The following is a 26,034-nucleotide window of genomic DNA, read 5'->3' on the forward strand; positions in this document are numbered from 1 at the left end:
TCCCTCTGTCCGTCTCCTTTTAACTGTCATCACCCCTTGCACACTAGGCAAACAAACAAACAAAAAGTTCCCTTTTTCCACCCTCACTTTTTAACATCTTTGTGCAGAGGTTGCCTGGCTGGGTGGCAGTTGTCAACAAAGGCCCATAGTCAGTAAGTCCTTCACCTCAAGGTTATGGGTGATGTCCAAGCAATACAGAAGTTCAAAGCCAGTAAACAATGTGAAAACAGAATGTACTTTCTTCTCCTGATTAGGATTAGGGTCAACATGAAAGATTCAAACTCTTCTCTAAACACATTCCTATCTCAGCTATTGTTTAGGGTTTTATCCCCCCCTCCCTCCCCTAACTTTCTCCCTCCAGCCCTCCTCCCCTTCGCTCCCCCTGCCCGCCTCAGTCCACCTCCTCCCTGTCTTGGAGATCAAGGACAATTTCAAACAGTCCATTTCCACCACATGCTTTTTTTTTTTTTTTTTTTTTTTTTTTCCCCAAAGACAACAATTTTCTTAGGGCTCAACATCCTTCGGCTGGCTTAGACCTTCCCTTTGGTTATAAATTTCCTCTGGTTTATAATATCTACCCCAAAGGCTACTGACACTGCCAGCATTTCCCAAGGAGTTCTCCTGGACTCATGTGGTGGGGAGCAAGCAGCAATGTCACATCAAACCCTGGAGCATAGAACGTTGCCTTACCGGCCTTGGCAGGGTAAGAAAAAGGCCTAAGACATAGCGAGCTACCAACATACTTCATTATCCTCTTCCTGCGGCCCCCTAAAACGACGCTTGAGCAAGCCCAGGTTCACTTGCTAACTCCAGAGCAGAAGAATTAGCTGCGAAGTTCCCAAAAGAAGAATAATTCTCCCCAAATGTCTGAACAAGGTCACGAGGAATTTCGGGTCCCAGAGTTACATCAGATAAAAGAACATGCAGTAACTTAACACCAGAGTAAAAATATAAAGTTTCCATTTTTTTATTTTCTTTGTGCGCTGTTCCACTGTATACATGCAACCAAATACTTCGCATATTAAAAGAAAACTGTATATACATATAGATGATACATGTTGAAAACAGTGATGTCATATAAAGATATTGCATTTCGTGAACCGTGACAAAGAAATTACATCCATTTGGTAAATTTATTAATAAAAAAACATTCTTATCACCACTTTGTTGCACATGTAAAGAAATCCCAAACCCTTTAGCCCCAAAGGAACAACACCACCACAAAAAAACAGGTGAGGGGGAGAAAGGCATTCGAACAAAATAGGTCATGGGTTCTTTTTTCATTATTTACAAGTCTTGTAAAACACCGTTCCTGTATGAAATATACATTCATATACTCTCCACAGCAAATTACCTTAACGATAGAACACAGTATCCTTTGTAAACTGATGTAGAATTTTAAATATTTTCCTTTTTTTTAATATATTTTCTTTTTTAAATTGCGGGTTTTTTTTGTTTGATGGGGTTTTTGTTTGGTTTTTTTATGTTTTAATTTTTATTTTATTTTTTTTATTTCTTTCACGCTTTGGTTCCTGCAGGGAAATATATATATTTATAGATATTTAAAATAAGTCCGAACAACTCTCAATTCTTTGCGTATGTCGACTGGGCTACAAAGTAGAGCTCTTGACATTTAAGGTAGACAACAACAAAATTACCATATTTACATTGTTTGGCTTCTGTTTAAACTCCTCACTAGTCACCTTTAAAAGAACATGAAATGGGGTTATTTTAATGATCCAATGTTAGTGCATTGCACAACTCTAAGTTTCAATTAAGTGTTGTGTGGTATTTGCTAAACTGTCGTTCTCCACAGGTATTTCCTGAAGAAAGTTTGTGAGCCAGAAGCCAGAAGGTTAGTTTCCTTTATGGAGTTGTTTCTTTTAAAACGCTTAAATTCACACTTCTCCCCCCTCCCCCCTTTTTATTTTTACTATTTAAATATGATTTGTCTCCGAAAAGATGGCAACGCATACTCAGTTGTCATAAATAATACAAGAGCTAAAAATCTGCTAATTTCTGCTTTCAGTGATTGCTTCTTTACGATATATGGCGAATTTATACCTGATTTTTTTTTTCTTCAGTAAATAATTAAGTCTTTCATTTAGTTCTCTTTCTTCCCCCTAGCCCTTTCCTCCCCACACCCCCCAAAGGAAACTCTATTAGAACCGTCACTACATCCACATTACAACTGCTCGCGGTTGGCTTGTGAAGGTGCAGGCAAGTCATCCTCCCCTCCCTTTAATTCTCTGTGTGTTGGGTGTGTGTCCCCTCAAGTTTTCCTTTCAAACACAGGGGCAGTAGAGCACTGCCTCTAACCTAGACATATTTTCTGCTAAGGAAGAACAAAAGGTTATTTCTCAGAGTTTCTATTCTGCAGTGGTCCTAGGTGGGTGAGCTCGACCTGGCAATCTCCAGACCCTGGTCCGCAGCCGCCCAGGGGCGAAGGAAGGCAGGGAATGGGCGAGTCCGGGGACAGAAGGATGCCATCCCCCAGTCTGTGCCCCCTGAAAGCAGTAGCAGGGTGAGCCGCAGTGCCTGGAAAGGTAAGAGGTATGGATTTTGCCCTCAGAGGTGACGTGCCCCTTCCGAAATGGGTGCCATGTGTGTCAAAATCAAATTGATTCCAGTTGATATGTAAATATATCGATATATGTAAAATCACCATTGAAGTTCCCAAGTGGATTTACATGTATGTAAAACCTTGGATTCTTCTAGTCCCGTCAGATACACACCTCCTTCCTCCATGTAACCCCGTGGCTTGACCTTGTCAAGGGCGAAATCTGAATTTAATCTCGTCTTGAAAAACGCTATGAGTCTTAAAGTAGTGGATTAGCTGAGTAATATTGTAATCGGTCCCTGTTAATTTTTTTTTCTTTCATTCTTCTATTTTGAAACCATATTTTCACTTGGCGGTCGGTCAGATTGAGCATTCGGGAGAGCTGGAGGCGTTTCTCTTTGTTTATGTAGACACTGAAGAAGAATTCCCTTTCTAACTCCCTAATCTGATACTTGGTGTATGGGCATCTCTTTTTACGGGTACGTTGTCCACCTGTGGAGCGAAAAAAGGCAGAAGCGTTTGAGACCTGGCGGGGGCTGAGGAGAGGTAGGGGGGACACAGTCCAAAAAAACCCACGTTAACAGGGAAAAGACGAGTTCTGCCCGCTCCAGGGCCGGCGGTGGCAGGTCCGGGGCTGGGCGCCAGCCCCACGCCTTGGCCGGTGCGGGGAGCCGGGGAGCGGGACAGACCGGGACCAGCCTCGGCCCCGGGTGTCGGGCAGGGCGAAAGCAGGGTAGCAGGGATCCGGCCTCACTGCCTTGGCCAGGCGGGCGGCAGGAGGAAGGGCTGGTGGCGGGGGGTTCCTGCGGGTTTCACGACCTGGACGGAAGCCTTTGTAGAGTACTTCGCTGGGCGCCGTGTACACGGAGCTGCCCAGGGAGCAGCCATCACCTGGCTGCCTGCAGCGGGCAGGGGGGCAGCGGGACCCCGCGCCCAGCCTTCTTCGAGCCTGTACCCGCTCGGATCTCTCCCTCCTTCCCTAGGTTAATCCCCAGCAGAGGAAAAAAGCCCTGAGCCCAGGGCCAAGGCGCGTCATTCTCCCCCAGCCGGCTATTTTCAAGCATGCTCTCTGCAACACCGAGGTATTCTCCTCTCTATTAGCCATTACGGTTTTAAAGTTCATTAAGCAGAATATAAAAGGTTTCAGGGTTCAGGAGCTCTTTACGTTAAACATAGCTCCTATCCGTTTAAAAACTTCCTTTTCTGGTACAGTTCATTGTCGAGGTATTTTTTCCCCCGAGCCGTATACTGGCTTTGCCTTTTAAAAAGCCCACATAAAAAAATCAGACTTTGACAGATTGAATAACAATTGTAAGTAACAAACTGTTGGACAGAAGGCAACACATAATTGCCACAGTGCTTTAGTAAAATGGCTTCCTTTAGACAAAAAGGCCAGCTTTAGGTTAATTTGTTTCTTTTAATATATTGCTGCAGTTCAGGCGGCTACTTTATCTGTTAAACGCTATTCTAGTGCAATCGTTAAAAAGGCTAAGGCTTTGAATTCAGCTCCTAACTAGACTTCTGGTGCAACACATGGCTTTTATAAAATCACTGGATTACATTGATATCAAAGGAGTCGGGATCGCCTCTTTTCTTTTTTTTTTCCCGAATTTACAGGCACCGAACGGACGTTATTATATTTTCGAGAGCTGACCACAGAGCTTTTTTTTATTATTATTAAAAAAAAAAAAAGGAAAGAGAAAAAAATTTTTTAAGGCATCCATTGCCCGGTGGGTATTTCACGGCCAATTTCAGCACTAAACACGTGATCTCGCCTTTTATAACAAAGTTTTGTTGGGGGAAATCTAAAGGCCCTTCATAAACCTTATATGCTTATAAAACAGCATATAAAAATTTAACAGCGGCGGTGCGCTAGATTTCAAGCTGCCTTTCCTAAAAGCGCTCGGGCGCTGCCTTTATACGTACTGGAGCTGCCGGATTTCTCCTCATTGTTGCCGGAAGATGACTCCGGGCTGCTGCTGCTCTCCGGCCGCCTCTGCCTCTCCTTCGCCGCCGCCGCCGCCGCCCTGCTGCAGCCGCCCTCCGAACTTGAAGTTGCCGCCGCCGCCCCGGCGGCCGCGGGCGCCTTCTCGCCACTCTTGTCTACCGGGTAGTCCGCCGAGGCCAGGTTTTCCGCCGTGCCATAAGCCGTCTCGAAAAACTGGTCGAAAGCCTGGGGCAGGACCCCGTTCCTGCCCACCGTGCTATAGAAATTGGAGGAGACGTTGCTGCTGGGGTGGTAGACGTTAGCTGTGTTTTTGCCGAACATCTCGCCCATGCTAGCAGTGTTGGTGGTAGGCAGGCAGTCTCTGTGCATGATCTCCTCTGCGGAGTAGCAGTGGGGCAGATTGTTCCTGGGGTGCCATTTACTGGAGGGATCAATGGCATATTCCCTGAAGGTAACTTCTCTCACAGGTTGGACCTGGGGTAGGTTGGAGGAGTAGGAGTATGTCATAGGGCGAGAAGACGGGGTCTGGGGCAAAAAAGAAGGGAGGCTGGAAAAATCAGGACCCGAGACGTAGTAAGTACAACTTGGCAAATACATGTTAGAGGAACAAGGAACACGCTCATCAAAATCCATCATTAGGGCTACCTCGGCTTCTCCGCATTAGCTGAGCTTAACATGATTCTCTAACGCAGCTGCCTCTTTGAAGCAGATCCGTGAAGTAAGAGATGGGGAGACGTAAGCTGACGTGGAAAGCTCTCCCCGGCGGCGGCAGGGAGGTGCGGTCACGTGGCCCGACGTTGACATTGACGAGCGGCGGGTCCGGGCCCCGCTCCCTTTGTGGCCCGCGCGGGGGGAAGCAACAGCTCGTCGCCGGCGCCCAGGGGCGAGCCGAGCGCGGGGGGGGAGCCCCGGGGGACACGGACACACCGGGCCACTGCCGCAGTTCCGGACCGGGCCGCCCGGACCGAGCCGCTCGCTGGCGCTAGGACACAGCCTTAGCGGTCCCCCCAGGGCAGGGTGAGACCTTCCCGCTGGCCGTGTGAGGGCTGGGGTGTTCTGCGGACGGACGGCAGGCTCCCGGCGAAGGGCACGGCAGAGATCCAGGCACGGCTCCTGCTGGAGAGCTGCTGCCGAGCAGGAAACGCTCCTCAAGGAACCGACCTGGGGCTTTTTTTCCCCCACCCCGGTTTTTTTTTTTACCCATTTGTTTTAGTTCGGTTGGAGTTCTCCCCCCTCAAAAAAAAAAAAAAAAGGAAAAAAGAAAAAAAAAAAAAAAGCCCTCGCCCCGCAGGGTTTTTCTTGAAACTAGGAAGAATGTGCCAGGGTCAAGTCTGTACTGATTTTCATGGTGAATAGATTACATGCTTGCATTCATGTTCACTTCCGAAGCGCTTAGTGTCTTCCTTCCCTTACTTACATATTAACCTCAAATACCCCGCGCGGCTTCAGTCGAGCTTTGCTGGAGGTAGTTAACAATGTCGGGTTCCCAGGACGCAGGTTCCCCCTCCTCACCCCCTCCAAACAGTCCCTTGCTCATTCGCAACGCCAGAAAACCCTTTAAATTGCAGACCACGGACCTAAAGAGTGTTTGCTGATCTCTCCGCCTCAACGCTGCCGCCAAATACATGGAAAACCAGTGGAGATTGGGCTACCCTAGCTAGACAAATACGCAGAGTTTAATTGCCAGAAGCCTAGTTAAAATTATTTTACATACTGTTAACCCCTAGGAACAAACTTGCCGTACCGGGATACTTCCCTTTTTGCTTCGTACCGTCGCTGAAGTCTGAGACCCAGGGAGACCTATTTTTAAATCGTGGTTAAACTTTTACTATTGTTGCATGAAAGGGATGATATAGAAAGCGGATTGAACAGGGCAGAGACTAAAAAGTACTTCTCTGCCAATAAAAATGCACACCCCACCGAATGAGCAGAGCCAAAGAAAACAGAGAAATACGCCAAAGAATACAGCACCTTTTGAGGCATGGACATCCCTAGGCTCTCGGAGAAAATATTTTTTTGCTATTCTGATGCTCGATTTCAGAAAAGAAATATTTGGGTTCCGGCTGGATTTCATCAAAATAGAAAAACAGAACGGCAAAAGGCTATTGTGAAGTTGGTGCTCTTAGGAAATCAGACGTAGTTCAAGATCCATGCCCCCGTGGACTTTGGAGGCTAAAGGAAGGGAAACGAAAACGTTAGGGAATGAATACTTGGATTTTCCCCCCTCTTCCTCTGCAGTGCTGTGGAAGTATTTATATATCCGGAGAAAGTTCTCCAGTAAATTCTGGAGATCTTCGGTATTTAAATGTCAACATCGATTTGTTTATTTATTGCTTAGCTTATCGTAACTGACTCAATAACAAATCTAATCATGTTGTGCACAGAGAAAATATTCTCATTATGTATTTTCCCTACATTACAGTTAACTATTGTGTTTTAATTCAAGCTGTAAATTCACTATTATCAAGTAATTACTTTGCAGTGGAGTAAACTAATTTATTAGCATTAATGTTTATATGCCTTTTTCTTATTTTACAGGGGTTACCGTTCACAAATCAAATGCTCTGGACGTATCCCTGTAATGAACTCTTTATTTTGGTTTGCTGCAAGAACTTCTTACGCTTACTGCACGTCTGCGAGCTGAACTTGAAATTAATGAATTAATCTTCCAGCTTGACATATTTGCTAGAAAGTGGATGGAAAGAGACTGCGCGTAGTCAAAACCGCCAGCAGAAGACTGCAGCGTCGTTTAAGGACTGTAAAAGGGTTTGGGGGTTTCCCTCTTCTTCTCTCTTTATTTTTTTTCCTTTTTTTTTTTCAACTTGGGGGCGGGGGGGTGTGTGTGCAAGAGCTCTGGTTGGCCTTTTCCTTAACGTTATACTTTCCGCTTCTGAAGGGGGATGGGGGTGTGGGGTGGGGTTGGGGGGTCGGAAGCCCTCTTTTGGTATCCGAGCGCTGTTTCTTTTCCCTGTGTCCCCCCCACCCTTCAATTCCGCAGATGAAAACCCTCGCCCCACACCCTGCTCACACTCAAACACCCCTTCCTTCCAACAAAAAGGAATGTATAAGGATTTCAGTGACTTTGAGATAACAAAGGCACCACCACTGCAGAGCCTCGCCCCGCCTCTGTGTGATGGCAAACAAATTCTTGCACTTGTATTAGGGCTTTTAAGGCTATAATTGAACACGGCGCGTCTAGGAGAACCGAAAACAGTTCTAGACTGACCTGCGGTTTTATAGCACTTTGGCAGTCAACTTCAGCTTGTGTCAGAGCAGACATGACAGAGCTGCCCAGTGCTTAATCGCGGGACGCCACATCCTCGGGCTCACTGCAGCCCGCCCCCCCTCCTCCTTGCATTTCAATAAATTTCAAACCCTTGGGTTAGAAGTGGGGAGCGGAGCTGGCACAGGTTTGTATGGGGTTCGTCCTCGCTCCTTTCGGCGGCCGGGGCTGCGGCACTGTGCGAGGCTTTGCCGTGCCAGAGGTCGGGGCTGCCTCTGGGAAACAAAAGGAAATTAAGGCAAGAAGGGCGAGAATGCAACTGCGAATAGGCGTGTGTGTGCGTGTGGGGTGCGCGCGTGTGTCTGGGCGTATGTGTGCTTGCACAGCATGCACAGATGCAGCCCTGATGCCTACTTCTGCATCGCTCGAGTTGTGTGTGTGTATCCCCTCAGCCCCTTTCCCAAACTTAGCAGCTTATTCGTCTAAGCTCTTTAGCAATGCAAGGGGACCCCAAAATGCTTCTGGGCTCTGCATGCAGAGTAAGCGGGAAGGGTGATGGAGAAGACTGCGAGAGGTGCAGCTTGTCTGCTCACTCGCAGACACCCAAGGCATAGGCTGTTCTCTACTTTATTTGCTGTTAAGTGAAACAGAGATAATGTATGCTTAAAGTCCCGGAATGTGCAGGTAATTGCAGGGAGCCTGCTGTTAAGTTGCTGTGTTCAGCACAAATATCTATGTTGATTATTTAGTCTAACGTTGAATTGCTTTTTTAATACAGTAATTGGGACTTCCGCGTTGAGGAAGAGGGAAAACCGAGCCTTCCCCTCGCTAACCTCACTGAAAACAACATAAACAAAGGCAGGCATTTCGTTTAGAGAAGCAAAATGCATTCGTTACGCTTTCCCATGTATTTCGGCCGGATTAGAGAGGGTAAAACCGCTCTGAATTTGGGAGCTCTCCTGCAGGACGTTTTTGCAAAGGAGAAGCGTGGCCAGGAGGTGGGGAGACTGTGAGCACATTTACCCATAGCTAAGCTAAACAAAGCGAAGTAAAAAAAGCTACATCTCTTCTTTGGAGGAATATAAACAGAGCTAGGACGCCTCGATAGCCAGCTTTTATATATACAGATGGCGTGCGAAGGGGACTGGTTATGTTACTACCGCTAGTCTCCAAGAGGTCAAGTTCTAAATTATCTAAATTGTTGGCTTTTTGTACAGGGTTTTGTTTGGGAAAAAAAAATAAAATTGAAGCCGGCCATTTACCTTGCCAATAGGGTGAGTGCTTATAATTAACAGGAGAGACGTGTGCTAAAAGGAATTTGCGTCAAGAGTAACTAATTAAAATATTACACGACGGCTGGCTTCAATTGCTGCTGCTCCTCTCGCCTGGGAAGGGTGAGGGGTGTTCCAGCTCGAGCAGGAGAAAATGTCCCAGGAATTAGGACAGTGTTCGGTAAACCTGGGGGTTGATTACAGTCTACAAAGGCTTATTAGAAAAAACTAGTATTGGGGAATTCGCAACCTTATTGCCAACGAAAAGCGCAAATCCCTCCCAACTTTTCCAATGAAAATAAGGCCATAAGGCGATAATTCTTCACAAAATTGACCAGGAATGCTGCTTCAGGAAAAAAAAAAAAAAATTAAGTGCTTATTGTTTGGATTTGAATTTTTTAGGGCTTGGAATTTCTTTGCTGTTGTTTCCTCTTTTCTATTTGCCTTTTTGTCCGGTATGGAAAGGAACTATGCGTAGTCTTTGGTTTTATTTTTCTTTTTATTTTTTAACTAAATATGTTTCCGTAACACTGCAATAGGAGTGTGTTTCAATAGTTAGCTAAAACGTTTATAATAATTCAAATAATTGGTAATTTTTTTAATCCGCGAGATGGAAGCCCCGTGCTGTAGTATGGGATAGAATATTTATTGTCCAAAACCTGAAGCGGTACGGTTGTGATTTTTCTAGGGAACTGCAAAATACGTCAAAAGAGAAAGGGAGGATGTACACACGATTCAAGTCAAGGTTATTCTGACTCTTTTTGTTGTATTTAATCGCGTTATATTATTTCAGAGGCTTGAACATCTCGAAAGGCTGTGCTCATCTGTCCGGGGAATATTTTAGACTGATTTTTGGTATCGATTCCGAAATCTATTCCTCCATCACCTTCTGTGTTTTTTTAAGTCGCTGAGATGGAAAAGCTTCTGAGGGTGGCTGGTTTTTACCTCTTCCCAACCCTCACGTTTAGTTTGCCTGTTAGGATTAGACGGCTACAGCAGACCTATAGAGATCTACCCATCGCTGGCGACCAACCCGGCTGTTTTGCATCCTTTGTACATTCGAGGGCTCTATCTAAAGGCAGACCCTGACTCCGACAGCTGCAGCAAGCCAAAATACCGAGGGCTCTTTTTTTATTATTATTTCTTTCAAGACACGAAGCTTCTTCCAGAGGGATAAATTCCCTTTTTCGACTATTTTCCTGCCCTTTTGCAGCCAAACTGGCTGTTGTGACAGACTCCCGGCGCCTTCCCAAGCGCGGGGAGTCCTTCGCAGCGCCCTCTTTCGCCACCCCACCCCCCCTCCCCTCCCCGGGTCTTCTAGCCCTGCCTGTCCAGGCTCCGGTGAGTTGAAAGCCTCTAAAATTCGGTTTGTTTTATATCGGGAATATTTTATATTTAGTAGCTTGCTCGTGAAAGAGAATGGAGGCAGTTTTGGCCATAAGAGGGATATGAGGAGGTATTTTCTCAGACGGCAAAGTATATCAGAAATTGGTTGACTGACGGTGCTCCTATAAATGTCTCTTTTTCTTTTTTTTTCCTTGAACAGTCTGCGAGACTTTCCCGACACACGAATACTCACATCCAGTCACCCATTTCACGCACACCCCGTTTATCCACATACAGGTGCAGAAAACTTCGGCAAAACTAGGCTGCGGGAGAGGGGTGTCTAGACCAAGCGGCGGGCTTAAAACGAGCGCGAAAGCAAATTTCCCTGGTTATAATCCGTCGGTACAGCAAAGCAGGCACTTCCCAGCTACTCCCACCCAGACAAACAAAACCCCAGTCTTCAGCGCCATTTGTAGGAAGCAGGTAGCAGTCCCCTTTCGTGCCGATGTGTCTTTATGTGGAATTCATCAAAACGGTTTAGGGAACATCCCCAGAAATCCTTCGGAAGTGCGGTGCTATTAAATGACGCGGTTAGCCCTACATACGGCCACATCTCAAGCGATGTTCCCACGCAAAGTTCGCCCGCAGCCCGGAATGCTGCTTTACCCTCCACCTTGTGGGGGGGGGGAAGGAAAGGGCCACCAAAACATTCCCATGTCCACTTAGATTTAAAAGTATTGCTACAACTGGTGCCTTGAACTTGACCTTAGATTTGTTAATCCAGGAAATATATTCAGTGAGAGGGGGATAAAAATACTACTGCGTTGCCCCGAACAAACGAGCATATTTTTCCTCTACAAATTCAAGATGCAAACAACACACCAGAGTTAAGAGATATATAATGTGCCCTCTCGATTAAGAGCAGAAAGCTACACAAAGTGAAATGTCTCAATGCCAAAACAAGCTTGTCATAGATAGACTGTTCCTGCGATGCCAAGATCCACACTTTGCCACAGAAATTCAAGTCAAAGTAATTGACTTGGATTCTAAGCTAAATTGAATTTTATAGGATATAGGGTTCTCTCTAATCCACATTGAATTTTAACAATGATTTATAAAGGTTTTTTTTTTTTTTTTTTTTTTTTTTATTTTGCCCACCTCGCCAAGAAACACATCAGATTTTACTGTATCATACCGCTAACTTTATAGGGGAACCTTATTCACATATCGTGAAACCCACCGAAGTAAAGGCATTTCTTCATCAAGGATTGTTTTAGGGGGCGGGTACAGGAAGTATCACTATACTGGGGCTGTCAAATCAACGACTTCAAAGTCCCAACTTCATATTTTGATGGACTCTCAGAACTGCATTACAGTGAAGGTACCTGTATTTGTGTAACCTTTATAGGAAGCTATTTGTCTAACAGGAGCTTAAAATCCTCACTGCAGCTGAGGATGTGATCACATACCTCCGTATAGCTCAGCCAGCTCCATAAGGACCCCTTCTTCTCCATTCTCTCCTATGTCACCCAAAGATATCCATAAAAATAGCACTCCCTCTAAGCCTAATATGGCTGCTCTTGCCTATGCCGGGGTGGAAACCTCCTCACAGTCCCGCTTATTTTCCCTTTCCCGACTTTCCAACAAAGGCTGATACTAATATCACTCCTTACAGAAATCAGGGCACATCAACACGACAGGTCGTCACTGTAGAGGCCGAGGGAATTCGTGCAAAACCCCCTAATCAGACCGGGCTCAGTGTGTTGGTTACTCCTTTCTCTTTCGGTTTTACTTTCCTGCCAACTGTTCGTACAGCATGGTATTTTCATTTTACAAACCTTCTTGTATTTAAACATAAACCAACCAATAGCTTGAGACAATGCCCATTCAGGATTGCTTTGTACTAAAATCCATCATCTTTTATGCCTAACGGATGGCATCTCGAATGCTAAAACCAAACTTAAAACACCCTGCTCTTCCATTGCTCCTCTCCCAGGCCGACTACAGAGGCCGATTTATACGGTCAGGAATAAAAGAAAGCACTTTCCTTGGTGCGTTTAAATTAAAGCAATCAAGGTGAAGTTCAGATTAATTTAAACTGGCAGGTTACATATCCTGGCTGGCATTTTCCTCTCTAGATACACATAGACAACAGCGAACAGCAGACAGGTTCAACATGCTTCCCCTCCTTTCTTCCCCACATAGCCGTCCACTCTCCTCCCCATCTCTAGAACGGTCAAAATAATTTCAGAGGCAAACACATGTCAATAAACCAACCGGGATTAAAACTCAGGAGCCGCTTTTCCACACAACCAGACCCAAATCTGCAAGACAACCCGGCGCAGCACAAAGCCCAGCAAACAGCAGCTCTATCTGCAAGTCTGCCCACATCTTGGGCTCTGACCCCTGCTTCTTCTGGTTCACTTTTCTGCCAGGAGCCTTCTTTACATTCTACCTATTCTAGAATGGGAAGCAGCACCTCTGAGAAAGGTGGAGCCAGCATTCAAGCTAGGAAAAGCAATCTTACTTTTCTCAGCGGGCTCTTCGGCTCTGTTAGCCCAAGCAGCCTTCTTCAACCAGGTCCCGGCAGGGGAAGCAGCACTCCGGCCTCCTACACCGTGGGAGAAAGGGAGTGTTGTGGGGAGGTAAAGGGGTGGACTGGGGGGAGAGAGGGGGCCTGGGAAACCCTCCACAGAGGCCTTTCAAATGACCTTGCTCCAGTCATGCAAGGGACTTTGCGGGAGGACCGGGTGGGTGTTTGGTGTTGGCTTGTTTGCTTAATTCACCACCGAGTCAAGGGGAGAAGAGAAACATTCAGCCGCTTCCAGGAAGAGCATGAAAATCTTACCCCACCATCCAGAAGTCTCTCGCCTGTGCAAAATATATCCCCACGGAGACTGACAGCTAGGATCCTGCGTTGGGCTGTAGACTTCCAGATCAATGAGGATGGATTGCTTATTATTTGGTTTTCCTCCTTTATTTCCTCCTTTACAGATCAAATATACCCGGTCCACAAAACACTCCTTCGCGATCTCTCAGTGACTTGGGTTGCTGTTGATTTGTGGTTTTATATAATTTTTTTGTTCTAGTTGTTGTTGGTCTGTCTTTAGACGAAGGGAAATCTAGCCACTAGGGCACATCGTCCTTCTTGCCAGCTTCAGGCAAAACGCAGCAATATCACAGGATAATGACGATTATTGCTGGTATAATTACTATTATTACTGATATTTAGTTTTTTCCTCTCTCTGTCTCTCCTGGTTCCCTAGGATTTCCGATGACGATTTGCACACAAGGTGATAGCAGGAGGCTAAAATGCTGTCTAATTCCACGGATTCCCATCGTACGAGGAGGAGGGGAAAAAAAAAAAAAAAAAAAAGAGAGAAAGGAAAAGAAAAAAGAAAGAAAAATGGAAAAAAAAGTCCCAGTGTTTTTGATCACGGGACACCCGGCCGTTCCTCCCCAGTACACCCCGGGTCACCGTACAGTAATGACCGTGGGTTGTGCGTTGTAGGACTTGACCTTTCCTACGTAGAAGAGGGCGCTTTCCTCTACGCTAAAGGGAGGGGAGGGAGGGGGGGGGAGCGGTGGGAGGAAGAGAGATGCTCTCTTCGGGGATGTTTAATCACAGTTCAGATCTAGGAAGGGGCAAAGCTTCTGCCTTTCAGCACGCCATGTTGAAGCTGTTCGCTGGAGGGAAAAAAAAGGGGGGGGAAATATCTTTTTTTTTTCGGTTTTTTTTTTTTTCTGAAGGGGATGCGGAGGCGGAGGGAGGATAGAGGGAGGAGGAGGGGAAGAAAGACTTAATGAACATTTGCATTTCGTACCCTAGTTCATGAATCAATTGCGTTCAAGGAGGAGGGGGCCAAGGGGGCAGGGAAGGGCTCCCGGGGTGGTTAAAACACCCGCGGTGGGGGCGCATCGGCCCGGCCCCCACCGCCCCACGTCTCTGCCCCACGCGGAAAAGCCAACCCCTGTCCCGGCCCCCCCCTCTCATTTTAGACTCCTTTAGCGGCGCAAGGCCATCTCTTCAAATCATCATTGAAGTGCATTAAAACACATCTCCAAGTTATGAATGGCAACAAACGGCCTTTTAGAGCCTGCCAGTATTTTTTTTTTTATTAAACGCTGTCTTGATTTTATTGCTAACGCTGCCCACGGAGAACGCTGAAATGTATCAGGAATGGGGTTTTATTTAAGCCATAACCATTTTTTTATTTTTGAAATAACTAATTTATAGGCTAAAGGCCGAGATGCTTACCCGTTCGTTCAGGGGCGTACAAAATCAGGGCGCTGCTCTGGAAGCTATGGGCGATTTTCTTTTCTGAGCATGTCGATATTGAGCACCATATTTTTTCTGTTTGCTGCTGAGGCCATCTCTCCTACCGAGGTTTTTTAAGCAGGAGCATTTCCGAGCAAAAGGAGGCCGAAAAAGATACAGCTTTGCAGTTCTACTTATTCTTTTCAGAAATATGCTCCTGTCAAGGTTTATTTCCCATAGCAAACCACCTTTGCTACTGCCAAGAGCTCGAGGCGGGGATAGATTAAATACCGGATTATTCTCTTAGTAGGAAAAAATATAAAACATTTGCTGTACCCGCCCGCCCTCCTCAGAGCAGTAAAGGCCACTGTCTGCCCGTGGGAATTCCAAATCTGAGGGACCAAGGGCGCCCAGAATTAGGTGATTTTAAACTAACACGCTCAGACACTGGGAATCAAAATAGACATCGCTGAATCCCGCAAGAATTACTTGAAGTGAAACTGAACTAATCTTTTTTTTTTTTGTCTTCAATTATGTTTTGCATTTTACACGGCGAATGAAATACCGCTCTGACATTAATGTTTCAATAAATAAACCCAATATGCAGTAATAATTTTTCTTCTCTGTCCTTGAGTCCCTCGGCACACTCTTAAATATTATACCTAACATACTGAATATTTTAATTTCATGAGAGTTGAGAAAATAGAGACCCTACTTTGGGTTATGAACGCTTTGGTTTTTAATTTTGTGTTTGCTATCTTTTCAAATCCTTCTTCCGGCATTTTTTTGTTTATTTATTTTTTAATGTCTGCAAGTAAACCTCCTCGCACACATAACTGCACAGTGAGCCAGGCACAGTAAGTTCGCCACCACCATTTAAATACATTCTCGGTAACGCGAGGAATATAATAATAATTCTGCTCGAACCGCGTGCAGGGACGGGCTTCATGAGATAAGGTATCACGTTGCTTAATTATTTTCGTTGGTGATACATTTACTTGCAAAGCATATTAAGGATGTATTTTAGGACGCTGGAGGCAGATTGGTGAGAAGGGAATATGCAATACAACAGCAATTTGTACTTGAAAATGCATGTGCCAACAGCTTTTGGACGGTAAATGAAGGTAATAAATAACACGAACACACACACACCTACTCACCCTCTCTCCCCCACGCTCCGAGACCACACCAACCCGGCCGAGGGACGGAGGGATGAGGGCGCGATGTGCAGCCGTGGGCCGCCAGACATGCGGTGACACCGATGCGAGGGCGGGCAGGCCACAGGAGACCCGCACACAGTGAATCTTTCGCGGCTCGTAAAACCCCAGACTCACGCGTCTAGGTGCTCTGAATCCGCGTCGCAGAGGGTTCCGCCGGACGCTGCTGCTCCCCGCAGTCCCCTCATCTTGGGTTCCCGGAGTTCTCGGCCTCTACTCACCTGACCAAGCCACTCGCCCCCCATGGGACATTTTCTGAGCTCGGCCTCGAGTCGGGCCTGAAGAGGTGTCAGCAGGTACGAGAGGAGCCGCTGTCACCGCGGGACCTAGCGTGGAGCCTCCTGAATGGAGCCGCCGCTTGCCCGGTTGTCCGGGGGAGATACCCCGGCGGGATGGGGGAGCTCCGCAGCCAGCCCGATCCCTCTTCCCGGCGGGTACTCTCGGTTGCAGGGCCGGGAAACACGACCTGCTCCTCCGGTTGAAGGCTGCGAGAGCCTCGACGCTGACTTACATGATAGCAGGGGTCCGATCCAAAATGTTACCTTACTCCTGCCAGCCATCGCGAGTCAAACGCTCCCGGTTTTACCCTGTGAAATATATATGCGGCAGAGCTATTTGAACAGTAGTGGGAATTTAAATTCGCTAATCCACGGTCAGTCTAGAAATGTTTAGCAGATTTGAACGGTAGGTAGTTCAGTGTGAAAACAATCTTCAAACGCTAGCTCCGATTAAAAGTTACCATTAAAGGAAAAAAAAAACCCCAACAACACAACAAAACCCAAACCCCTGTTATTTTACTAATGTCGGCCATATTCTCGTTGTGGGTTTCTTTCAAGGAGCCCTTGAATTATATCGCTCTGGGGCATGGTGTGAAAATAGAAGATCCTGCCTAAGATACGGAGGATTCGAATCCTGCCTATCTCCCCCATCTCCGACCTGCAGTACATGTAATTTGCGGCTTGTCTCATGCAATAATTATACCGGTTGCGAAATATAGCGGAATAAATAGAATTATTCACTCGGAGAGGGAACAAGTGTAATTCACAAGTGGCTTTCTCCAGGCGATTGAACTCCTTCAGGAAAAAGAGTTGCAAAAAGGCGGAGGAAAGGCGACTGTCCGGTGCTTGCAGCCGAGACAACGGGCGGGTATCTGCCCGAGGGCGTCAGGTACAGCCGGTGGGGGATCGGCCACCAGAGCCAGTCCACAGCCCCTGACCCCGTGCAGGGTGCAGCCGGGAAGAGAGGCGGCGGGCGGCTTCAGTAGCCCCAACCCCAGCGCGGCGCTTGCTGCCTGCCTCAGACCCGATGAAAGCCCCAGGCCGCGGGAGTCGTGGATGCTGCTGGCTCCCCGAGGGCGACGGGGGTCCCACGCGGGTCCCCTGGCCCGTGTGTATCCCAAGGCCCTGCCTTTTAGGCATGGGATGTTGCCCTCTCGGGTGATGTGCCCGTGGGTCTTTGCCCACTGTTCCTCGCCCCGGCCTCAGGCCGCGGGCAATCACCGTCCTCGTTATAAAGGGCTGTTCCCCACCACCATAGAGGGACACGGTGTCACCCCAAAGCACAGCTCAACTTCAGGGCCTGGAAGCCAGCTGCCATTCCTATATCTCTTCCCTCCTATTTTCGGAGCGGGACGTGGAAAATCTTGGCCAGAATATTCCTGTCCAGCCCCCGAAGCGATGCAGCCGACATTCCCACGCTCCGCAGCCGCGGGTTTTCACGGCTTGAAAAACCACAGCACTTCCCAGTCCCTGCTCACCCCGAAAGGCTCCTGCACACGGCAGGAAGGTTAAAAACCCGCACGGACGGAGCGCAAAGCCCCGACATGCCAGCCTTCTGGAAAACAGATCCCGCTTCAGCAGGTACTTTTCATGTAAGTTGTTGCACGAACGCGTTACAGCTAGATCTGAGGGGCGGAAAGCGCTCAGAGCTGATCCCTGTCGAGGTGGCTCCTTTTGAATTTCACAAATGTAAAGCTAGAAGCACTAAGAGAGCGCGGTAACTGATACCCTCTAAATGCACCGTAAAAGTCCCCCCCAGTAGCTCTAATTAGAGCTGCAGACCACCGCAGGAGACGGGAGGCGAAAGCAAACATCTCTGTGTGCCCGACTGAACTCTCCCGCCACCCACAGCACCAGCCAGACACCGACGGCTCCTCGCCTTGCACCCTCATCCCCTTGCCGGGCACTGGCTGAGCGCCGATTCTCAAGCCCGGCTAGGGCTCACCGGTGTCCTGCCACCACTAGAAAGACAGAGAGAGCAGAGCACAACTTGCTCCGTGCTCTGCCTTGCAAGCTCAGGCGTATTCTACGCACAAGGTTAAGCGGGTCCCACAAGCGTGCGCGCCCGCCGGCGGGGAGGATGCTGCATGGGAGCGGCCAGGTGAGGGAGCAGCACGGCGGCGGCCACGAGGTGGCGCTGTCGGCCCGCAGATGCCTGCGGCGCGGGTAGCTGTCAAAAGTCAAGGTCACAAATCGGCTTTTTTTCCCTCAAGGTCAAGGTTTCAGGCCTTGCCCGTCCTGTCATCGCCACGCAGAACCCCCCCCCCACCCTTCCCGACGAGGCACCGGCGGACTGGGCAGCTTCCCTTGTCCCAAGGGCCGGCCACTGGCCTCCATTTCCAGGCCAGGGCTGCCGCGCTGCGCGGGTATCATCCTGCATTTCCTCCCCCAGGCCCCCAGCCCTCTGCAAAACCACTGCTCATCATTACTGAAATATTTATAGTTTAGGAACGCTGCTTATCAGGCGTGCCAGCCCTCAGATAAACACCATCCAGAAAAAAAAAGCCCACCATATACACATAAGGTACGTAATGGAAGACAACGGTATTACAATTATAAGACAGATACATTATAATTTTTTTCTGATGAAATGCACTTAGGTATGTAAAAATAAAGAGTATTTCTGTCAGTGTTTATTACAGTGACTATTTTATTAACAGTATTAATACTACTATACCTGTCTACACGTCTCGGGTTTTCATTTTTCAGTAGAAATATAAAAAAAAAAAAAAAAAGAGGGTGCACAAGTACATTTTCACAGTGCGCTGATTTTTTTTTTTTTATTTACAAGATAGCTTCTTATAGTGAATAAAAACAAAATAATGTGCTGGTTGAAATAACTGATTGGATTAAAAGGTGCTGTAAAAAGAATCCCTAAACGTTCTACTGCGGCCTCATAACAGACAATAAACAAGGAGAAACGACTAATTACTTATAAATCAAAATATAGATTATATAAATCAAAATACTTCTGGGAAAAAAAGTATTTCAGTTAAAAGTTCTTGGATTTTTATTCTGGGAAAGGTTTGGCTTTTTTTCCTATTGTAAAGAAATGCCAATGTTCACGGGTTTTCTATCCACCCAGAGTCAAATACTAAAAATTTTCCGGGGACTTAGGGTATGAATTCTCGAAGATTATTTAAGGTTTATGATAGGCATAGTCCTCAAAAAGGTATCGATTGTACGGTCTCCAGGAGAAAATAAACAACAACAACAACAAAAACCAGTTCAGATGACAAGAAATCATCTGTTGAAAATAAAAATTAAAACTGAAAGACATCTCCAAGCAAACGTTTTCCTTCCTATCCCCACTACTTCGCGATGTTTTAGAATTTGCTATCAAGATAGATCCACCACAGAGCTTCCTTCATTACTGATGTCTCTGAAATCCTTATTCAGTACCTTCGAGGTTTATTATTATTTTTTGACATTAAATGCATTGTTTAAAATCTTACAGTAATTGTATTTTTTTTCCCACTATGGTTTACCTGAGCAGTCATACAACATACAGTTTGGATTGCAATGGAAGAAAACCAAATTATGTGTCCACATCGACATCCTCACGTTAATCACCTCTTGCATCGTGGCCACGAAGAGTCTTCTCAAATAATAAGGTCGTAGAAATACTTACAAGTGTCTCAGAAAAGCGTGTCTTAACTGCAAGTGTATCTCTCGGTGCTGGGCGGGTGGGCTTTCCAGTCTGTCAGTGATACTGGCTGGCTGCTTGGGATTTCAGAACTGTCAGTTTTAGCCATTTTGCAACAGCAATATTAAAAAAAAAAAAAAAGGCAAAAGTAGGAAAAAAAAAAAAAGAAGCTATAATTCCAACGGTACAGATCTCTTGTTCTGAAATAAGAGGTTCATCGTCTTTTCTCTTTTTAATTATTATTAATAATTATTTTAATCTGAACACGAAAAAAAAATGTTCTGAAACTTTTGAGTTGCTGCTTCTCCATTTTTAATCCATTAACTGGTGGTCTTCAATTTGTTGATCACTTTTTTCTCTTTGACCCTTCTGTTTTGGAACCAGATTGTGACCTGTCTCTCTGATAGATTTGTAGTCGCCGATATCCTCCTCCGTTTGTCTTTGGTTATGAATTTATTTGTAGCATATTCCCTTTCGAGTTCTTTTAACTGGACCTTTGTGTAAGGCACTCGTTTCTTTCTCCCACGTCTGTAAGAGTTCGCGTCCGAGGGATGCGAAACGACGTCTGGAATAGAAAAACCACGGAGGGAAGCGTTAGAGAACAGCTCGAACCGCTTAGGACATCTACAAGAGGTACAGGGCTGAGAGTTACAGCGCAGTCCCCGCCTGTCCCGCTCCAGCCCGGCTGTTAAAGCCCGGCTTAGCCTCCGGGGCTTCCTTTGCCTGGCCGCCGCAGGCAGCTTTCAGGCGCGGGAGGGCTCGCTGCTGTCAGACAGACAGCCAGCCACGGCCACAGAGTCGAGGGAGAACCGCGCGGGGCTGCAGCCATTCCCCCAGCCTGCGTGCTCCGGCACTTACGGGAAATAATATCGCAGCCCTCCCCGCTGCCCTTTTCAGCTGTTTCCTCTCCCGGTGCCGGCAGCGGGGCCGGGCGGGCTAGGCGGGATGCGCCGTGAGCCTGTGGGGGGCAGGGGGCGGCACCGGGGCCTCTCCAGCGGAGCTGGGGCATGTGCGAGATGGGGCCGGGGATCGCGGGGGGGAGGCTGGGAAGGGTCAGGCCGGGGATGATCCCGAAGCCCCGCCGGCGGGATACCCAGGAGGAGTGAGTGGGGGAAGAAGAGAAGGGGGGGAAGTTGCAGGGGAGCCATGCAGGTGTATTACCCGGGAGGGTGGATTTCCAGAGGTGAGGTGGCTGGCTCTGCTCCTTGGGGCAGTACACTTGCCCATTCCACCCATTGGTGATGGCCCAAGGCTGGTAGCTGTCCATGGGGAGCAGGGGGTCGTGGCGCGGCTCGCCGGGGCCGCCGATGGCAGGCACCACAGGCATATCCAAATAGCCGGGCACCGGCTGGTACGGCCCGGCGGCGTAGCCCTGGTAGAAGGCGAACTCTTTGGCCCGCGACGTGAACTCCTCGCCGGAAACCGAAGTGTCCATGTACTTGTCGGCGAAGGTGGAGGCGGGCTGGGCGCAGGATTTGATGGCGTTGTGGTGGGTCATGCGGCAGGGGTAGTAGCCGCTGCCGAAGTAGCCGTAGGGTAGCGCGGCGCCGGAGGAGCTCTGCACGGCGGCCGAGCAGGGGCTGCATTGCTTGACAGCGGGCTCAGCCATGCCGGCGGCTGGGGCCTCGCTGGAGGTGTAGGCAGCGGCGCTGGGGGCGGCCAGGGGCGCGGGGTGAGCCATCAGGTTGCGGCAGGGGTTGGCCGCAGCCGCCGCCGCGAAGTTGCTGCCGGCGTGAAACCCGTCCATGTTCTTATTGATCTCATCCAGGCTGTTGTCGTAGAGGAACATGACGGGCTCGATCCAGCGGGGGTGGAGGAGCACGGAGGCTGTCATAGCCCGCTCCGCATTGAGACTAGTGGCTCTTTTTTAAAAGCCCCAAAGACTGAAAAAAGAGATACTGAATCTGCGGGACTTGACCAAGGCTGACGCGCCAGTGTCGCGCCAGGCCGGCCCTCATTGGGCCGCGCTCCACCACGTGATATGCAAAGCAGCTGATAAACATCTGAAGGAATAAAGTAGAGATAATTAAATAACGCCATAACCGCGCGGGGCCGGGTCCCGGCACGGGGGCGCGGGCACGGGCAGGGGGGCGGGCACGGCGAGGTCCTGCTGCAGCGCGGGGAGCGGGCGCGGCGGGAGGAGTAGAGATGGGGGGGGGGGGGGGGGCCGCCCGTCCTCCGTCTCCCTCCCTTCTTCCTCCTTCCTCCGTCCGGCCCTCCCTCCTTCCCTCCCTCCCTCGCTCTCTCGCTTCGCCACCGAGGCGTGAGCATTTTGGCCCCGTTGTTGCCGCGGCGCGCTCCTGAAGGTGCGGGGCTACCCCAGCACCCCGCCGGATTTCTCCGCCGCTCCGCTTATCCCCTCCCCGAGGGCCGCGAGAGCCCCGGAGGCCTCCCCTCATATACCAGGAGGGAGGCCGAGCCGCACTCCTCCGACCCCCTGCCTTCCCCGGCCTGAACCGGTGCCTCTGCCCAGAGATTGCTGACGGGGTCCCGGGCCGCATGCCGGGACAGATAAGGCTCTGGAAACAGAGCCTCCCAGGGTCCTTTCCGGGTGTTTTCCTCCTTCCTTCCCGCCCGTCGAAAGTCCAAGACCCATCTCGCTCCTCTCGCCACAAAGCCTCAGAAGTCAGATAAGAGGAACAGACCAGGAAATCACGATTTTATGTATTATTATCCTTTAGGATGCGCTCGGGGAGCGGGAGGGTTAATTGGATCTCCATCGGCGCTCTGCTGTATTATTCGTTGCTGTAATAATAAAACCCGGGGCCTACAATTCGGCTTGAATATTTTTTGGCTATAAAATATCATGTCGGCTTGTACAGTGCACGCACGGGCCCACGGCGCCTTTTCGTGCTGGGAAAAATATGGTTTCTTGGCTGAAAATTCTTATTCTTCGAGCTCGTACCTCTCTGCAGGCGAAAGCTAAAAAAAAAACCAAACCCACAAACTTACAATTGCTTTTCCTTTTCGTGATATATATTACAATCTTTCATAGGGCGAAATTATTTCAATTTTTAATATTCTCCCACTCCCACAGGCGCAGATGCATTTCCCGTCGTTATTCGCGTACAACCTTGAACTCTAAACCCTCCATCACTGAGCTATCAATAAACTTGACCTAAAGCAGCGTTCATCTCGTCGTTAGCTGTTCTCAACATTCTCGCGTGTGGACGAAACAGCCCCAAATACTCCCATCCTGAAAACTAGTTCTATTTCCCCCCCTCCCCAATTGCATGTTGCTTTGTGTTGCGCCTGACAGCTCGGCGTATTTATTATCCTATTGTGCTTCCCATTGACGTTGTCGCATTGTTTTGCCCGCATGGCTACAAGCGCAGAGCAATCCCGGGACGTACATTGTTACCGAGCAGGCTTTTCCTTGCCTAGCGCAGAGCTCCCAGCCATGAGAAGTAGCCCTTTGGCGCCCATGGGTTTTTGTTTTATTTTTTTTTCAAGGTGCTTTTTCCGATGGGTTGGGATACCTGGAGTCGCTGTCATTCCCCTGTTAATTTGGCACCGTTTTAGCCCTTTTTTCCTTCGTTGTAGCCAATAAAGAGTTCCCATCTTGACTTTGCATATGCTTTTCCGCATTCTTCCTCATGACCAAAAGCAAATATTTATTCCCTGCATATTTCTCCTTTTCTTTCAGGCTCCAGTTTTGAAACCTGTGGATTCTCCAGGCCAGACATTGCTTGACTAGCATGAACTGGGTCGGTTTGTTTCTCTCTGTTTTCTCGAGGCTGCTTCTGAAAATCGCGTTGAAAAGGGACGGCGGGGGGCAGATGGGGGGCACTAAGTGGTAAAGGAAGGCAGCTCTATGGGGCAGTGCTGTTTTACATACGGGTTAGACACGGCTAGAGGCCAAGGTCAAGTTTAAAGTTGCAGTCTAGCCAAAGTGAGAACTGTCATTCACAGCCCTAAGATCTGTCTAATTTGTTAAAAAACGGGTAGCCATGAGAACACTAATCTCCACAGCTCTCCCCTTCCCCAGCTCGGCCCCCCTCTGTAAACTCCTCTCCTTCAGCCGCTGAGCCTTTCTCCCTCATCTGACTCTGCTTTCCAAGCCATTTTCCATGGGCAAGGAGAAGCAGTGTGGAACTGTAGCTTTCAGCCCCGGTGCAAACTGTAAAAGTGGTAGAGGGTTGGGGGGGCGAAGAGGGGGGTAAAGGGAGAGCATCCGGTCTGTTGAGTTTTAGTGGTTGTTTTTTTGTTTTGTTTACCCACTTGGGGCTGTTCCAGCCGTGTGTGCAAAAGGGAGAAAGGAGATGAGATTAAAGAGCTTTTCTTTTCTCCCTACCCTGCATCTCTCCCTTGCTCTAGAGCTCAATTTAATCATTTGGGAAGAGGGCCATGCTTTTCATGGCGATAAGAGCAGTGATACGACTGTCCCTGTCCCCTGTTTGCCATGAAGGGGGAGGAGGTGGGGGGGGGGTGGGTTCTCAGGGAATGGGACCGTTTCCTCAGAAGAGGCAAAATGGCATCTGCAGGGCGCGTATGCAGCAGCAGCATAACAGTTATTGTCGGATGCGTAACTTTACGCCTTTGTTTTGCTTTCAGAATTTGACTGACTTTTACTAAATTATTGACACCAGGAGAGGAGAAAAGCCTTGTCAACTATTTTAGATTTCATCCCCCCCACCCCCACCCCCCCGTAAGTTTTCATTCCCCAGCTGTAATTTCTTCCTGCCTTAAAGGGCATTTAGCATTAAATATTAGAAAAGAACGGTGAGGGCTGAAGGCATCGAGCAGAACAGATGTTCTTCGAAAATCATGGACCCTGTAATGAACACCAGGGATAAAAATATGCCCGAGACAACCCCCGTCTTGCACATATACCGTTCCTTACCAATTGTGGAAGAACTTTATTTTTTGCAACTTAAGTCTTGGGATGCGCTGGAAAAATTAACCAAAACGCAGAAAGAGTTTATTGATTGATTTGGCCATGCTCCACAAACGCTTCATTTTGGGACATTAACTTGATAATTGAATGCTTCCATGCATGCAACCGACAGACCAATCGAAGCTGCTGCTTCTGCTTCTTGTTCTTTTTTTTTTTTTTTTTCTTCCCCTTTTTCGTCCGAAATAAACTTAGGATATAGCAAATACGAACGTATGGTGGAGTCTCAACATTTTTTCCAAGAGATCTGATGCAAACCTCCGAACTGCTTTGCATTTATATAGCGTATAAAACATCGTGGAGAGAAATACATCTGTTAAAACGTTTCCTCCAAAACGACTATTAATTCCTTAGGGAGTAAGAGGATGAACAACCATGATCAGCAGGAGGATTTTAAAAGGTGCTGAATCCTTTTGGAGCCAGGCAATTTCTCATTGATTTTCCTGTTCGGCCGCAGCCCCACCTCGTAGTGCACGGCCATGCCCATCTCAGGTACTACAAAAAGCTTTAGTGGCATTTTCTTCCCTTGGCTGCCCTGAGAGTGGTCGGATGCGTTTAACCCACTTCGCAGGTGTGAGGGTAGAATTTTGCCCTTACAAGTGCTTTGAACCAGGTGTATTCCTGGCACCGTGAAGCCAAAGATAGTCTTGGCATGGTGAGGGCTGCGGGATTTTGGCCTTAAACGAGAGCATATAAATTGTAAATCTCCCCATGCGATAGGAGTATGGCCACTTACTTTCCTAAAGAGGCCTTAAAATTTCGCTTTCCTTAGAGAAACAAAAAGTGTTTTCAGCTGAATATCAGCTTTTGCAAATACGGAGTCTGTCGACAGAGCATATAGAAGGTTTGGGATGTTTTTTTTCCAAGCCAGCCTTTGTGCGATAACACCCTCATCCACTTTCCAGAGCCCTGCCGCAGGAATCCCCGGCTGAGGGGAATTCTCATTTCTTGTTGTATAATCGCAATCGTACAAATAGAGAAGAAAAACTATCGCCCAAAGAAATCCACTCTTATTTTTCCATCCACTGGTTAGAGCTAATTAACGAGCATTAAGTGGGGGGGAAATCGTGGCTGATTGCTGAAAATATGTGTTTGTGACAGAGCTAAATCCCCTAAACCCGCTAAAAGGTCTTAGCTGATAATGGAGGGGCTAAACGGTGATCTTGGTTAGTACTAATAATCTCGGTTCTACAGAGCCCAGGAGTCTTGGAAGACGCGGAGTGAAGTGATAGCAGGAGCGAGAATCTTAATCGAACTTGATTTTCATGAGCAAATCAAATTTACCTGCCGGAAGGTTAATTTGGAGCAGTACTGTCACAGATGTTTTCTACCACAATTTCTAAAGCATCAAGGATTGAGATAAACATTCCTGCGTCGGTTTTAAAGACACTTTGTATTTCAGGATATTCATGT

General features: G+C 47.9%; 2 protein-coding genes and 1 long non-coding RNA gene across 5 annotated transcripts; 1 reads left to right on the forward strand and 2 right to left on the reverse strand.

Moving 5' to 3' along the window:
• Positions 1-951: 951 nt before the first annotated feature.
• On the reverse strand, positions 952-12,934 carry HOXA11 (homeobox A11). 3 transcript variants are annotated; one of them, XM_065665938.1, is made up of 3 exons: positions 12,856-12,934; positions 4,487-5,033; positions 952-3,052 (listed from the first exon to the last, which is right to left on the reverse strand). In XM_065665938.1, the coding sequence occupies exons 2-3, from the start codon at positions 5,013-5,015 to the stop codon at positions 2,820-2,822; spliced, it is 762 nt and encodes a 253-aa protein (XP_065522010.1). In that variant the 5' UTR covers positions 5,016-5,033; positions 12,856-12,934; the 3' UTR covers positions 952-2,819. The 3 variants fall into 3 exon arrangements, with proteins under 3 accessions (XP_065522010.1, XP_065522011.1, XP_065522009.1); XM_065665939.1 differs by lacking the exon at positions 12,856-12,934 and adding an exon at positions 5,154-5,478; XM_065665937.1 differs by lacking the exon at positions 12,856-12,934 and having other exon boundaries at positions 4,487-5,478.
• Positions 2,132-7,335, forward strand: LOC136007751 (uncharacterized). The gene is made up of 3 exons (XR_010609841.1): positions 2,132-2,220; positions 2,381-2,546; positions 7,047-7,335. It is a non-coding gene; the product is annotated as an uncharacterized LOC136007751 (long non-coding RNA).
• Positions 12,935-20,047: 7,113 nt separating the features above from the next.
• Positions 20,048-21,561, reverse strand: HOXA13 (homeobox A13). The gene is made up of 2 exons (XM_065669195.1): positions 20,889-21,561; positions 20,048-20,292 (listed from the first exon to the last, which is right to left on the reverse strand). Exons 1-2 carry the CDS (start codon positions 21,559-21,561, stop codon positions 20,048-20,050), a joined length of 918 nt encoding a protein of 305 aa, XP_065525267.1.
• Between the last annotated feature and the right edge of the window lie 4,473 nt (positions 21,562-26,034).

The sequence above is a fragment of the Lathamus discolor genome, chromosome 2 (genome assembly GCF_037157495.1).
Source record: "Lathamus discolor isolate bLatDis1 chromosome 2, bLatDis1.hap1, whole genome shotgun sequence".
Lineage (NCBI taxonomy): Eukaryota > Metazoa > Chordata > Aves > Psittaciformes > Psittacidae > Lathamus > Lathamus discolor.

Coding starts and splice junctions, on each gene's coding strand:
- HOXA11 (XM_065665937.1), bottom strand. CDS start 5,144: ATGATGGATTTTGATGAGCGTGTTCCTTGTTCCTCTAACATGTATTTG. Junction 3,053..4,486: donor GGAGAAATCCGGCAGCTCCA/GTACGTATAAAG, acceptor TTCGCTCCACAG/GTGGACAACGTACCCGTAAA.
- HOXA13 (XM_065669195.1), bottom strand. CDS start 21,561: ATGACAGCCTCCGTGCTCCTCCACCCCCGCTGGATCGAGCCCGTCATG. Junction 20,293..20,888: donor CTGGAAATCCACCCTCCCGG/GTAATACACCTG, acceptor TTTCTATTCCAG/ACGTCGTTTCGCATCCCTCG.